The 16,882-nt window shown below is 25.5% G+C and overlaps 1 protein-coding gene across 4 annotated transcripts in view; it reads right to left on the reverse strand.

Moving 5' to 3' along the window:
* LOC100575029 (monoacylglycerol lipase ABHD12) overlaps nt 1–15,675 on the reverse strand; it is an 18,501-nt gene extending 2,826 nt beyond the window's left edge. The window contains exons 1-7 of one of the 4 annotated variants that reach the window (XM_008183658.3): nt 15,522–15,675; nt 15,185–15,322; nt 13,859–13,898; nt 5,810–5,960; nt 2,640–2,758; nt 859–964; nt 127–320 (exon numbers count right to left, since the gene is read on the reverse strand). In XM_008183658.3, coding sequence (XP_008181880.1) covers nt 127–320; nt 859–964; nt 2,640–2,758; nt 5,810–5,877 — 487 coding nt within the window. In that variant the 5' untranslated portion in view covers nt 5,878–5,960; nt 13,859–13,898; nt 15,185–15,322; nt 15,522–15,675. Of the gene's footprint in view, nt 1–126; nt 321–858; nt 965–2,639; nt 2,759–5,809; nt 5,961–13,858; nt 13,899–15,184 lie in introns of all 4 variants that reach the window. The other 3 variants (XM_008183660.3, XM_003243691.4, XM_003243692.4) reach the window with 3 other exon arrangements.
* Between the last annotated feature and the right edge of the window lie 1,207 nt (nt 15,676–16,882).

Below are 16,882 nucleotides of genomic sequence, written 5' to 3' on the forward strand. Positions count from 1 at the left end.
AAAAAATTAAAAAAAAAATAGATCATTGTAAAATAATACATTCATCGTTCCACTCAGAATCTAAAACAATTAACATTTATAAACATAACAAAGAAAAGAAAATAAGAAATTGTCCAAGTGACATACTTCTATAATCTACTGCTATTACATGACAGTTAATATCTTGAAGCACATGGTACAACTGAACCCGGTGTTCGTTCGCTCGTGTTCCTGAGTTGCCATGCATATATATCACGATTGGTTCACCGTGACTCAAAAGTTGTTCATAAGTTGAATTATCATCTTCATATTTTTCCAACAGATTACGAGGTAAAACATGCCTGTAACATGGTCAAATAATCAAATACATTACACAAAAACTAACAAGGCAATTTCTACGCCTAAATAATAATATATTTTAGTAAAATATTAGTAATTCGTAAACTATACAAAAACAGGAAAAGGTAATGTTTAAAAAATATTTTTCTTGTCAAAGTTTAAATGAACATTCCATTACATTTAAATTGTAGGAGTAAGCTCTAAATATTTAAATAACCTTGTAAAATAGTTAACACACAATGTGTCATTGTGTCAAGATCCTAAATAAAAATAACTAACTTACATGTAATTTAAAACTAATAGAGAACTTTATACAGGGTAACATAAATAATGAATTAACTTGTAGTTAAATTTACTAGTGATATATAATATATATATAAATATGTATCAAGTATACCTGTAAATTTTAACCATTATAGAAGGTTTTACATTTATAAATTATTTTATCCATCTATTAAATTGTAAAATATAAATAGAATAATAATAACTGTTTAATTAATTTAATTTTAGTTGCCTCAAAATAAATGAGAGGTTACATACCAGACACCCAATGTCATATTGTCATTTGTTTTTATATGGAAATTTCTAGTTCCTCTGATACCATACATTTCTGGATGACTATAATTAACTGAAGATGGCATACGAACTAAAAAAAAATAATTAATAGTAAGTGAGGATAATTTAACTGTTTAGTACATGTTATAATCATATTAATCTTATAATAATATAAAACCAATTTTATAATGTTTACATTTGTTATAACTTATAACTTATTCTGATAAATTATTTTGGTTTAAATTTATTATGTTTGATGTAGGCACTTTCAATAAAATAAAATAATTTAAAACAATCTTTTTTTAAAAATTATTTCAACATAGTAAATTTATGTGTCACATAAGACATAGTTTAACATAGCTTATGTGACAACATACATTAACTATGCATACGGACAATAATCTATAAATATTTAATCATTATATAAAACTTAAGTATTGTGCGTACAATTATTATCATGATCCAATATTAGAGTGTCTTACATTTATTAGGGATATTTTTTTGTTTGTTTTATTATATACCTAGTATGTCCCATAAGTCCCATATTACCCTTAGTATCTCCGTGAAAAATCACGATATTTAAATGCGGTTATTTTATAGTAGTAAGTAATAAGTATGGAAATTCTAATAGAAAGGACATGAGATTCGTTTTTTTTAGTTTAATAATTCAAACATTTTCAAACAATTTTTTTATACAATTAGGTTTTTTTATTTTTCTAATCAACACTTTTATTAGCTAATATTCTTAGAAAATCAAAAACTTGGTTAATTTCAAGTAAATGAAAAATATTTTTTTTTAACTGTCTGTAAAAATTAAATTAAAAAAAATCTTGAATATTTAAAAAAAAATGTTTGAAACATGCCATCTAAATTAGAATTTCCATGCTTACTACTGTAAAAATAACTACATTTAAATATATTGAATTTCTACTGAGATATTAAGTGTATCAAAGAACTTTTGGGACATACTATACAGTACCAAATTAATAAAGCAACTGTCCTGAATTCCGATATAAATTTTTAAAATTATTTTTGCTGTTTGAGATGAAATGGATTTAGTGATTATATTGGGAGCGTATTTCATATTTTTACCAACAATGCTGGGAGGGATGGCAAATAAATGTTTAGACTATTTAATTTGTAAATAATAAATATTTGATGTTAATTATTGATGTTTTTAAAACATCATGTAGCAAGTTGTAAATTTTAAGACATTAGAAAAAACATTCATGTCCTACAAAATTACACATTTAAAAAACAAATTTTTCCATAACAAATAGTTACAATATGTAATGTAAAGTACTAAAGTATTTATTAAACTTATAATAACATGTTTTACGTTGAAATATTTTAAGCATAATAAATATAAATAAAAATTATATATTTTAGGGAAAGACTAAGTTTCCTTGCTATAAAACTAAAATGTGTGTAACTGCAATCAATTAAGAACAACAAATATGCCATATAGGTGAGAGTCGTTATTGCATAAAAATGTGTTATTAGTTTAAGTAAGAAATAGGAGCTTATTAAAATGAATAAAAAATTATACTATAACATAATAATAAATAATTATTAATATACAAAAATAGTATTCATACGCATAGTTTGAATAATGATCTGGTTATTGGTTAGTTAATTTAGTCATTATAAATATTATTGAATATTATAAATGATGATCGATAGTCAAACAATATTATAAACACAAGCTATGATAGCTAAACATAAATTTATACATTTTAAAATAAAATAAAATAAATTCTTATTACCATAATTTAGAAATATCATTCCTCTTTGAAGTGATGGCGAATATCGAAAAACAATTGGTATAATTATGAATACGAGAAATAATATTATCGCAAAAAAACTTGATGTTATGCAGCATGTCCTAAAGAAATACAATATTAAATCAAATGTGTATACAATAATAAATAAATTTAAAAAAAAAACATGATTAATTAAATGCATTATTCCTATTCTTAAAATATAGGTATTTAATTACAATATGGATGCTGATGAGTTTTTCTATTTTAAAAATTGTACATGCACAAATAACAATCCCAACTATAAATTATTTTATTCAATAGTAATCCACAATTTATACCTATGTTATTTACAATCTACATTAGGTTCTTTCATAAAGTAAAAATAATTAAAATTGTTTATTAGTACCTGACATATTTTTCACAAATATCCAAGCAAATATTACACATATATACACTATACCAGCGGTTCCCAAAGTGTGTGCTACGGCGTCTTAGTGTTTTTACAAGGTTGCCGCTTTGCTGAAGAATTTTTGATTAAAAAATAAACCTAACCATGGCGATGACAGATCTAATTACAATTATGCAGATAAAAATATATATATATTTATATTTTCATACTACCCATCTTTATCGGATTTTATTTAACTTTTCTATTTTTTATGATTAGTCATGATATGACTGGAAATAGGGTGCTGCAAACCAAAAAAGTTTGGGAACCTCTGCAATATACAGTAAAATAGCGCTAAAGAGATGTAATTAAATTGTAAAGGACCCAGAAATATGATTTGACACTTACTCTGGACCATGAGTTGCAGACTTCACATTCTGGGACCTAGACAATTTATTCAAATAATAATCCTCTTTTAAATTACCATTTTCTAACAGCTAACATATAATATTTTGTGCTACTAATTAATTTTATAAATGCACATTATAAAACTGGACTAGATTTGACTAATATTACATTGAAAAAATTAAATGGTATAATAGTGTTGATGATGAACTATAAAATTGCAAGACAAGGATATAAGTATGTAACAATAGTTTAAACATTTCTAGACAATAATCTAAAAAAATTAAAGAGGGATTTGGGTAATTTTGTACTCAATGTTAGTGCCATAATGTAAATGTAATGGTATATTAGGTGATAATAATGGGAAGTTTTTTAAAAGCAGTCACAATATTTTTTGTTACAGTACAAAAAAAATAAATATTGTTTGTTTGCTTTCTTAGCAAATCACTAGGATATTTTAAAACAAACTTAATTCAGTTTTAGAAACTAAAAGAGATATAAGGATATTTAGAATAGCTGGGTGACATCATTGGGCCAAGCTCGATAGAATTACCTATGGCGCCTATCTTACACATGTAATAGTTGCTCACTTTTTACAGTGAATTACACACCTAAAATATTTTTTGTTTGTTCAAATTGTGTATAAATGTGTGCATTTTTGACGATTATTTATTTCTAAGACTATAGAAGTATCATCATTTTAATAAAATATTTAATTTTTTTTTTTTAATATTAAAAAACAAATAGATAATAGCCGGTTGTCCTATGTCGAGTAGCTATAAAATAGTGACTGCTGCGGTTACAGAAGCGTATGTAACAAAAATTACTTTTATACGATTTTAAATAATTCAAAAAAAATTAAACACTTTAAACAAATTCTGATCCCACTAACGTCTTCAGTGCGTAAAAACGCTTCACATGCGTACAACAAAAATTTTAAAAAAACTTTAAAGGTAAGTAAATTATTGTATAAAGCGATTAACTTAAACACTTAAAGATAAACAATTACGACAAGCTCAGCCTAATGACATCACACAACTTTATTCAATTTTTCTTAGAATTAAACATTTATTCAAATTCAAATTTGTTTAACCCTTTCACTGCTATACTATTTATTCACTGTGTATGATGTGTAAGATAAATTGTTTTTTTTTAACTTTTAAGTTTTGAGATCTATAATTTGATCTAATTAGTAAAGTTTAAGATAATGCGAGCCAATGTTTCCAAAACTTGTATGATTACCGGCATCAGGTAATTATAAAATACAAGGACGTAATAATTTGTCTGGACTCTGGAGAAATAAAAAGGTTAGTTCTAGCTAATTCAAAGAAAAATTTTTTTTGTGTTGATACATAAATATTAAATAGAAATAAATCTTTCCTAAGGAAATTAAAATAAGTTAATCTTTAATTAATGGATTTAAACAATTTAAAGTCTAATATAATGAAAATGTTGTATCATTGTATTCATTAGATATTATTAAGATAGTATTAGGTATTATGTTTCATATTAAGAGGCAATTATGAATTATTTATAAAAATTTACTAAATTATGATACGAAAAAATATTAGTATGTTTTTCAGTGATAATTAAAAAACATTGTGTGTGCATTTTATATTCTACATTATTTTTTTTATAAGTAATAACAATTATTGGTAAGAATCAATTGTAAATTTAAATAATTTTCTTTTAATTCAAAATATTGAATAGTCCCCCACTAAAACATTCAGATAAAGTTCATAATTTTACTACACTAAAGATAAGAATAGACATAAGTTGATTTAAAAATTTCTTAAGCTCATGCTAAATTGCTAGCTACTATACTATCTATATAACTAATTACAGGCAGGTACACAACAAAAACAATGGGGGGTGGGATCATAACTCATAATCTAAATATATATATATAAATTACATAACTATTAATTTTTTTAAGGGGGGGCCCTTTACAACAAAAATTGTACAAATTTAAGATAAATTAATAATAACAATAAATAATTTAATTACGTATTTTTGTCCAATGATTGTTACAATATGATAAATTATTATAGAAGTTAATATTCAGAGTTAAGGTTAAATTGTTATTTATTTTACTTATTAGTTATTACTTATTAGTATATGATTTCATGCAAAGCAATAGCTAGTAAAATTCTTTGTCTATATTAATATTGTTGATAATATATAAATATTATTAGGTTTGTCTAGTACATTAAATTAATTAAGAGTATTCATGTGACTAAAAGCAGCCTATAATAAGTATGTATGTTATAGTGTTATATTATATATTTTAATTTTAATTCTTTAAATAATTAAATTGGTTGATTTATATTTTGGTAAATGTAGTATGTAAATGAAATGCAGTCTTAATATTATTACTTACGCGAAAACACAAATTAACAAGAATATCATCACAGGTTTCATAAATGAAAAACACATGCATGGTGCCATTATTGAGATATATGTTTTTTTTCACAGCACAATGAAGCTATAATAAAGTAGTTTGATATTGAAAGATCTATTATACAACAATCCTGTAACATAATATTTAATCCATAGCAGTCAATGCTAAATTCAGCAGGCTATCTACATTTTTATAGAATGCATGTTCATATTTTATACTATGATGATACAGTAATTATTTAATAATTAATTTACTTTTTTATGAGTACCTAATTATTAGAATTAAATTAAATTTGTAATTTACATTTTCAAAGAATATCAATATTTTTAATGGATCAAAAACAATTCACTGCATATACAATTATTTTTGAATATAGTAAAATAATAATATACAAGTATAATAAAAAACAGGAAAAATATTAAATAATTTCAATGCATAAAAATAATAAAATATAAATTATATGAGATAAAATCAAATAAATATCCCACAACAAGAAACCAAATACATAAAAAATTATTTCAAAAACAAGTTTATAAAAAATGTCGGATGAAAATAAAAGTTGTATTATTATCCCACCAAACCATATTCTAAAATAAAAATAAAAACTATTTCATGATATTATATGTCATAAAAACTTGAGAAAACACTGTAAGTTATAATTATGATGATTTTTATTAAAGATTTATTTTCAAAAGAATATAAATACTGACAAATTAACATTAATTTCAAAAAACGGAGATGCTAATAGAAAAAAAACTAATTATTATTAATTAATTTGTTCAGGTAAATAAGATATAACATAATATATTAATTATATTAAATATAAATAGATTAGGTATAATTAAACTGGCAGTGAGAACACAACTAAATTATTATACAACTCATTATTAGACATTAGTAATAAAATGTGAATAAGCTATTTACATCTAACATTCAATATGGTTCAAAATAAATGAAAATAAATCGGCAAAAAATACTGTGTTTAAATGATATTTTTAAAAAATATATTTTTATCTTGCACCAATTTTAATAAACATTGATACTTCACCAAAACCTGTGCTCACCTGCCCCCTAATATTAGCTAGTGTTGATGCTAGTGTAATATTTTATGAACATGACTGAACATTTACCAACATCAAGTCATTAAAAACAACATATACAACCTATACATTTCCAAGATAAAGCTGAAGGCTCAAAAATTATTAACTGTTTTCTGTTTGTAATATGCACTATAGTCATAATATTTATTATAGCTAAATTAAAAATACAATTCTTCAAAAAACATATCCATTGTTATGTGCTGAAGTTTAGCAATGTATACAGAAAGTAACAGATTTAAAGAAATAAATGAGAATATGCAGAATTGGTATACTGGTGTTGTAAATAATTATTCTTTAGGTACAAAATGTTTAACATTAAATAAATGGTTTAAGACTCGAAATTGTAGAAGATCAATAATATATTTATTTATATTTTATGATCTTAACTTATAGCCAGTAGGCAAATAGGAAAAATGTTTAGGGGGGGGATCAAGCCCCAACACATTTTTTTTTAAATTATAATTTATAGGTACATACTTTTAAGAATGGTATACTATTGTTTTTTGAGGGGGCTTTGAGTGATTTTTAGGGGGGGCTAGGCCTCCTCCCCTATTTGCGCCACTGCTTATAGCAGACCAAGCTAGAAATACATTCTATACAATAACAAGCTTAAAAATTTAAAATTTAAAACTAAAATTGTTGCATAGTTGGTTAATTTTAGAAAAAAAGAGCGTTTTTTTAGTAAAGACTATAACAGTACTATAATAATTTAATTATAACTTTCTTTTATAACATAAGCGTTCACAGACCTTATCAGCAGGGTATTCAGTAACAGTTATTATTATCATTATTTTTTAGATTCTGAGTGAAACGATGAATGTATTGATTTTACAATGATGTGTATTTTTTTTATTTTTTTATTTTAAAAATTTTTTTTTGTGTCTGTCATCACCTTTTAGGACAGTAAAAGTGCTTAGATTTTCTTCAACAGTACCTTATCTGATAGAAAAGTGAATCTAGTTGGTACTTTGAGGGGTCAAAAGTAAAATTTTTCCAGTAATTTTCAAAAGCGCAGTGAAAAACAAAAGAAAAATTAAGGAGAAACGGGATTTTTTACGCAAAATCTGTTTTCGAGAAAATTGATTTTGGTTTTTGGTGTAACTTTAAAACAAATGACCGTACATACGTGAAATTTTCACTGGTTGTTTATATTTTCATTTTCTATAAATGATAAAATTTTCAAAACATTTTGATTTATTTTGAACTATTTAAGGACATTTTCAGTTTCCAATATTATTATTATTTGTTGGTTAAAAAAGTTTGAACATTTAATAGAAGATTCCTATTATATTGTTTCAAAGGCAGATAAAAAAAATTAAAAATCCAGTCACAATTTTTTTTATAAGCCGCTTATTACAACTTTTCTAAAGTTCAAATAAAGACAAAATATGTAAAAATGACAAAAATTTGCAAATTATTTTGAGTTAGAAATTCACGAAAAATTTTTTTTTTAAATCTAAGATTTGAAAATGTAATACAAGATTCCTCATAGGTTGGCTACATTTTTCCAAAAAAAAAACTTCTGCAAGCAAGTCAAATTAAATTTTTATGAGCGTTTGCAATTCATATTTTTACAACATTTGAAATTTGATATTCACTCGATTTCTCATGTTACGATTTTCTTATTTTCTTGTAATTAAAAAACGAATGACTGTAGATACTTGAAAATTTCATTGAATGTTTATATTAGCGTTTTCTATACACGATAAAATTTTGAAAATAATTTGACTATTTTTGAGCTGTTTACGGACATTGTCAGTATTAAATTATTTTAGTTTTATTTTTCTATAAATATCAATAAAGTTTTATCTGTTGGGACAAAAAGTGTAAAAAATTAATACAAGGCTCCTGAAATATTGTTACAACAGCAGTTGAAAAATATTAAAAATACATAGGCACAATTTTTTTTTATAAGTATTTAAAGATCGAATTTTGACAAAATTTATGAAATTTAAAATTGAATAATTATTTTTTAGTTAATAATTTATAAAATGTTCAACTTTTATATCTTAGGCTTGAAAATTTAAAGCATGATTCCATGTAAGTAGTTTATTCTGTTACCAAAAAATCTAAAAAATACATAAGCACAGTTTATTTTTATAGTCATTTTAATTTAAAATTTATACGAAATTACATATTATAAAACCTAGAATAACTATTTTAATAATTTTGTTATGTTTGTATAATATTATTCGTGGGCACTTGAAACTTCTAAAGTATAATATTATATATCTATGATAGTATCACACTATCACGGTTTGTTGTTGATGTATAACGCGTTACCTGATGGATATCGTGATATGATTAATTTGGAATTTTATTACAGGTTATTAGTTATTACCTATCATAGGTCAATTTTTTTTTTTAACACCATAGATAAGTATACCTATATAATAGGTATGTCTAATACCTAGACTGATATACCGTCTCCGATCAGAATCGTTTTTCTTATTTAGTGATATTATATCATTGATTTCAAATTTAATACTATCCATTATACAGTGACCCACTTGTAACTTACTGTACAGCAGAGCAACATCCACTTACCCACCTTTTTTTATTGAGCTTAAGTCCGGCAACTTAGGTCATTAGCTAATAGTTATTAAGAGGGCGTTATACCTACATAATATTATGCTGTCTCAGTCTTACTATAACGCATAACATATCAAAATGTATGTTCAGTAATTCCAATTTTGAGTTGTTAGATAAGATATTATCCTGTTAATTAACCTGTTTTCAAACATAGGAACAATATCTGTATTGTCTCATATGACATCTAGTTGATACTTTAGGGAGGTCAAATTATCAGGAAAAACAAAATTTAAATTAAGGAAAATATTTTCAATTTTTTTAATTTCAATAAGAACAACTTATGAAGAACATTATACTTAATCAGACATTTACGCAAAATTAGATTTAAAACAAATCATTTTTTTTTTTTTTGTAATTATTTTGTTATTATTCAAAGATCATTTATCATAGAAAAATCTTACTAAAAATTATCATTTCTATACTCAATAACATTTTCTAAATATATAGCCAAATGTTAGAAGTTAGTAATTATAAATATTTAGCCTACAAATATTTATGGGCATTTGAAATTATATTTTTTGTTTATAAATTGTTGTTAAACAATTTTAGGATGTCAAAAAGCTTGAAAATGTAATACAAAGTTTGTCATTAGTACTTCATACTGAATCTTAAAAATCTAAAGAATATACATGTAAGTAAACATTTTTTTATAGATATTTAAAGTTTAAATTTGATGAAAAATTATATTTATAGAGACAGGCAATCTATAAATAGGATATATATAGACAGACAGCCACCACTCAGAATTGTTTTTTTTGTACATCAGTGACCCACTTGACACCTAATGTACAGTTGAGCAGTCCACTTGTCAACCTTATATGATATGAACCACTATTAGGGTACAGTAAAACTTTCGTAACTACACTTGAGTGTTTTATACAAAGTTTTAAATGTACAACGATCATTGTTTACTCAAATAAGTTAATATTGACACTATTATTATAGTATAATAGTAAACGAGGTGCAGAGTATATCCGTTTTTTATTTTTTAACAATTCACAATTACACACGAGATTTTGGGTAGAGTTTACTTAGGCCGAGTGTTATAGGAAATATTGGAGTTTTAAAATTATCATTTTCACATTGCACAAATTTATTGGGCATTCGAAACGATACCAGAAATTCCTACGTTCCTTCCTTGTTATCGCCATAACATAATATTATATACTAATATTCAACATATTACACCTAAAATCTATAACCTTTAAAATTGTGTACACAATACACTTAAAACTAAAATATTCAAAGATTCAATTACCCAGTAAGCACGATTATGTTTCTTACCTATGTACATTCAAAGGTGGGCAAGTTTGTCAATATTTTTAACTAATTAATTAATGTTAAGTTATCTTAAAATAAAAAATAACTAAGCTAAGTTAAAAGTTAAGTTATTTTTCTTTCATATATGTATAATATTATTAGGTATAGTAAAATCTCCTTATAACGAAATCGCTATTGGTGACAATTACCAACTGATTTTTATAGGTTGTATTACGGAACTGTTGTTATTTTCCTTTGTAAATGGATATCCGTCTTATGGGGAGATTTTATTGTATATCATTGTAGAGTGTAGTTTATAACACACTTTATATGGGTATATCAGAAATTAGGCCAGTTGTTCTAGCGATTTTATTATTATAAATTAACAATAACAGATTTAAATATCACAAATTCTGGGAAAATATAAATAAGTACCTAGCTAAACTTCCTAATTATATTTCAAATAAGCAATAATCACTATAGTAACAATATAATTATTATTTTGTACAATCATTATCAGATATTACTTTGTCTGCGAGTTCCTCAGTGTTATAGACGTATTATAGTACTAGAATCATGTGGGTATTCATATAATGTGTGTCTATCAACCTATGTTATAATGATATTTACGTAAAAATATGTAATTTGGTTCATCAATGCAAAAAATATACAGTTCATGATACAAAAAATTAGTAAATAACTTTAATTTTATCAAAATAACTAAGTTAAGTCACAAATATTTATGAAATGGAAATAACTTTATTACTAAAAAAGTTATTTAAAAAAAAAGTAACTTTTAACTTTTTAACTAGTTACTGCCCAGCTTTGTGTGTATTATATTCAATTGTTTAATGTTGTTATTTTCTTTTTCCAAAGATTTATTCAAAGTAACAAAATGCTAATTTTTGCACTATAACAAAACTTTTTGATAAAGCAATGTTTTTTGTTTTGGCCGATAGTAACGCTAAGAGCCTTAGACTGTTGACAACGTATATACCTGTTTTTTACCACATTCCATTAATATCATGGAAATTTTTAATAAAAAATAACTGAGTATTTAGTAATATATACTAATAGGTATACCATTATAGCTAATTATTAATAATTGATAAGTTATAATTTTGAATAATTCCATTTGTATTAATATTATACATTTTTTTTTCATAATTTTGCATATTTTAGATTTATTACCATAGAACTTCCAATTCTAATTATCAATGGACAATGATGATTATAACAATATACTGCGATAGTTAAAAAATTATTTATTATAATTAATTGTAATTATTTCTTTAAATTACTCATAGACTTAACTCAAATTCTTGATTGTGCGATACATTTCATGAAAATCTTAAATATGGATTATTTATAAAGTTATACCTAACACTCAAAAGTCATATTTTGTTTTTACCTCAATCTAAAGTTCATTCAAAGTAATTTTGAGTTCCACAACTGTTCTAAAACTATTAATAATCTCTAGAACTTGTTGTGTTACAAGTCATACAAATTGTTTGTACTACAAAATTGTTGTCACATGTATACTAGTAATAAGTTATAATTATTATATTATCATTTATTAGTCATAATTGTATTGTGAAAATAGTTTAAAAAATAAATATCTACACCAGAACCCACAATAAATAACCTATACAAATAAAACTATCATGTTAAGTATATATGATAAACATTAGACATTACACCAAAACCAACAATTATTGTCAGAAATATTTCCATACCAATATGTTATTATTATACAAAATAATAAGAGCATTACTATTGTTATTATTCTTATTCAATTCAAAAATGTTGATGTATTTTATAAATAAAAAATAAAATTTTTAAGATTTTAAGTTATTTTATTTAGACTAATGTACATAAATAATAAATATAGATTACAAATATATTATTGATACAACGATACAGCAATGAGCAAAGAACTAATAACTTTACATTATTAATCAGTGCTATAGAAATTTGTTATTAAGGCAGTGCATCCTACAGGTATAAGATTATATAGGCTGATATTAGTGATATGGCAAAAAAATATACTAAATAAAATACATGTGAAGAAATATGCATAATAATTAATATATTATGAAAAAATATATATTTAATAAAATATATTGAAAATCTTACTTTAATGTAGCATTATATAAAATTAATACCTATGATTATTTTTATTACAATATTTGTATATAATAGTTCGGTTTCTTTTATCTAATATGTTTACTTAATAACACTGGGAGACTTTTTTTTTTTTTTGTTTAAAAATTATTAGTTCATATTAAATTTTGGTTTAAAATGATTTATGTAGGTAGTTGTATAATTTCCGAGATAATTTCACTTCAATTCAGATGTCATAATTTATCATCACTCAATTTTTAGAAGTGTTTTAATAGATAAAACATAAAATTAAATAATTACTAGCAAACATTCAAAAAGTTATTTCAAGATATTTTGTTATTTATAATTATAATATGAGTAATAATAATAATAATTCATCTAAACTAGTAATTCAGTTATAAAATACTGTAGGCATTTATAAAAAAAAAGTACCATGGCACTGAACACTTAATTTTCAAATATTTAAATTTTAAATTGTGATAAGTTCAATTTAACATAAAAAATGATATTGGTATGATTAAAATAATATTATTTTCCTATATTAATGAAACAATATAATATATCTATTTTCTAACTTGTGAGTTTATAACATTAAAAGATATAGTTAAGTATGAACCATCCATTATAATGTTAAATTTAGGATAAAAATTTGAATATACATTCAATATAAGGTATTTAAAATTTCTTCTTTCTGACAACTAGATAAGTATATAATATACTATGTTTGCATGTGTATTTTAACTTAATTGTTTATTTTTATACAAGTAGTAAAACTCTTCATTTTATATCTTTTTAAATTATGACTAAATTCTAAGCACCAACTAATCCATGCTTAATATTTCCATATTGTACAATAAATAGATCTACATTATGTACATTAATTTAAAATCAACAAAAATGTACACATCATTATATTTAAATAAATTATAATTTAATATATTAGTCTGCTTACCGTTTCATGCAGCCTTTAAAAGTCATATTTGGTATTTTATCTGAAATAAATAAATAATTAAGCTTTATTATTATGGTATCTAATAGTAAATAATAAAAATAAATAAATCTACTTAATGTCTTAATCATAGTCGAAAGGAAACCTTGTTCAAATTTCTGAGTTAAATATAACTAATTAAGTATTTAAATATCATCAATAATATTGATAAAACTATTAATAATATGTTGACAATTATATTTTAGAAAGACAGTAATACTTATATGTAGTAGGTAGGTTAACTGAGTAATTCAGTAAAACTGAATAATTTAGTTGAATAATTAGCTACTTTAACTACTTAGGTGGATTTAATTGTACCTAGTATATTATTTTAATATATTATCCAGAATCTACATCTTACATATTATTAAAAATAGTGATTCACATAAAATTGCGCATGTATGGGTCAGTATTTATGAATCATCAGAGACTACTATTAACTACTATAATATAGGTTTATTCATATTTTTATTGTTAATTAACTACCTAAATGATAGCTTAGATAATTAATTTTATTGAAATTGATTGATAAAATGTAACATTAAAAGTAAACCGATATTATTATTTTATGTGAGTCATTAAATTATAAATTAGATTCAAAAATGAATGAATGAAAATTAAATAAAATGAAGTGTTTTGGTGCAAAATCTACAAGTACCTAATTGTTAATTTAAGCACTAAAAACATTTTTTTAAATAACAGAAGATAGATATACCAGCAAAATAAATTTAGTTACACGATTAAAAGATTTAATTAGATTATAATATCTTATGTTATATAACAGCAAACCTATTGAATAACCAAATATTTAATATTATTGAAGTTAAATTTATGTTATTTATGATCTTTCCATTTTTTTTAATAATATGAGAAATGTGCGATGTGCCATTTCAAATAGCACCAAGTAATACATAAAATACCTACCTAGATATATATATAACAAAATATACATCTATATGTATATACTTCAATAAAATTCTATATATTTATTGTAATATCTTGTAGGTGGTGTACCCGTGTTGTTAAATAGGTACTATAGCTGGAATATAATCATGATAATATGAAAACATCAAAACTTTTATTTTCACATCAATCCAGTCTCATATTAATCATTAGGTACCTAAACTATATAGGTAAAAACCACAAAAATATAATAGGTACCTATTGTTAAAATGGTATTTATGTACAGAAGAACAGACTCACAGTCATTACACTACACATAATGTGCTCAGGTAACATAATAATATCGTACAAGACAACGGTGTCCAGTAGGTACCTACTCACACGTACCTATACAACGGTGATCATCGAACGTTCATGTCTGAATACAAACTACGGTGCACCGTATTCGATACGTCGTCGATGCCAGGTGAACCAGTGGAACAGACAGGTAGGTACCCACCCACACTTGCTCGCTGCAACCGACTGCTAAAATATTAAATTTGTTTTTGTTTTATACCAGCTTAAAACGACCGACCGCGGGACCCGTGACGTCTGTTGTCGTTTCGAGTGCGCGACGTGCGTGCAGTAACTTCACTGACTACGGGTCACCAGTCACCGCTCACCGCACACGACTCACGACTGATATTGTGTGCCGTGTGCGCGTAAGAAAAGAGTGGGTACCTACCGTCCTACCTAACTATCCGCACTTCCGCGTTGCGCTATCGTCGGACGACGATTGGCGTCGGCGGAGGTGTTCGAGTGTTCGACCTTACCAACAATATTTTTTGTCCGTGTGTTTTTTTTTTATTATTATTGTATTATATTTTTTATTAACGATTTCGGTCCCGCGAACCGTGCGCCGCCGTAGACGCTTCGGTTATCAGCAAATCGTACGAGTGACGCCGCCGCCCGCCACCCACCGCCGCCGACGCGAACACGAATCGACGTTATCACGTGAGACGGTGATGACTGGCGGCGCGACGTCCACATCCGTCCTCCGCCACACGGCGGCGCAGCGCTTTTTGTCGTGCGGTATTATACCTCCGTCCACTATAATAATAATAGTATTGTTATGACCTATGTGTTATGTGTATGATACCATTGTCCATTGTATACTTAATCAATGATGATGACATTATAAAATAAAATATTATATTGAGTATTATATAAATATATAACGCTGAAATATAAAATTACCAATACTGTCAAATTAATTATTATTACTTGAAGTTCGCATTTCCCATCGTGACAATCTGGGGAGAAGGGCTAACTACGTTGACTGTTAAGTAGGTACCTACCTACTTTTTGCGAGTTGCGTTGACCCCGTCCTGAAGCTTTCACACGTAATTAGTGTGGTTTTGGCCAGAACTTTGAAAACCATTATATTATGTTACCCATACACATTTCAGTGGTGCCTAAATGCGTACAACTGTACTTAAAGGTGGTGTATTCGAACCGTGGATTTTATATAGGCGGTGCGGGTGCATGCCTAGTTCATAGGTACCTACAAATAATAATATTAAATTATAATTATTAATTGGAACAAGTCTAGTTTACCGGGCACCATTTTTTTTTGAATTTTTTTTTTTTGAAAAGGGTTGTTTTGACGAGTTAAGAACGATGGTGCAAAAAAAAATTTGCGGAAATGATTATTTTGGAAGTTATAGCTTCCCTGCAAAGTTAACGATTTTACGTTTATACGCGTGCGCGCAACACTACTATAATGCCGCGCGGAGGACCTCGAGATTTTTATTTTAAAAGTTACAAGTCTCATTTTGTTTTATTTTGTTGAATTTTTATTAATTATTCAAAGCATTCATTTTCATCTTCATCTTCCGTTTCATACTATAGTTAATTACCTACAGTAAGCAGGGCAGTGTTACACAGTTAGCGGCACTCGTCGCTCCGCTCCGCAAATCGAAAATATCCCACGATTTGTTGTATAAAATCACCTCAGGCGAACCTCGGTTTTCCTCAAAAATTCCCCGAAACTTACCGTTCAAAAGTTATGGAAGTTCCAAGTTGCAGTGATTACGCGTGTATCGG

The sequence above is a fragment of the Acyrthosiphon pisum genome, chromosome X (genome assembly GCF_005508785.2).
Source record: "Acyrthosiphon pisum isolate AL4f chromosome X, pea_aphid_22Mar2018_4r6ur, whole genome shotgun sequence".
Classification (NCBI taxonomy): Eukaryota; Metazoa; Arthropoda; class Insecta; order Hemiptera; family Aphididae; genus Acyrthosiphon; species Acyrthosiphon pisum.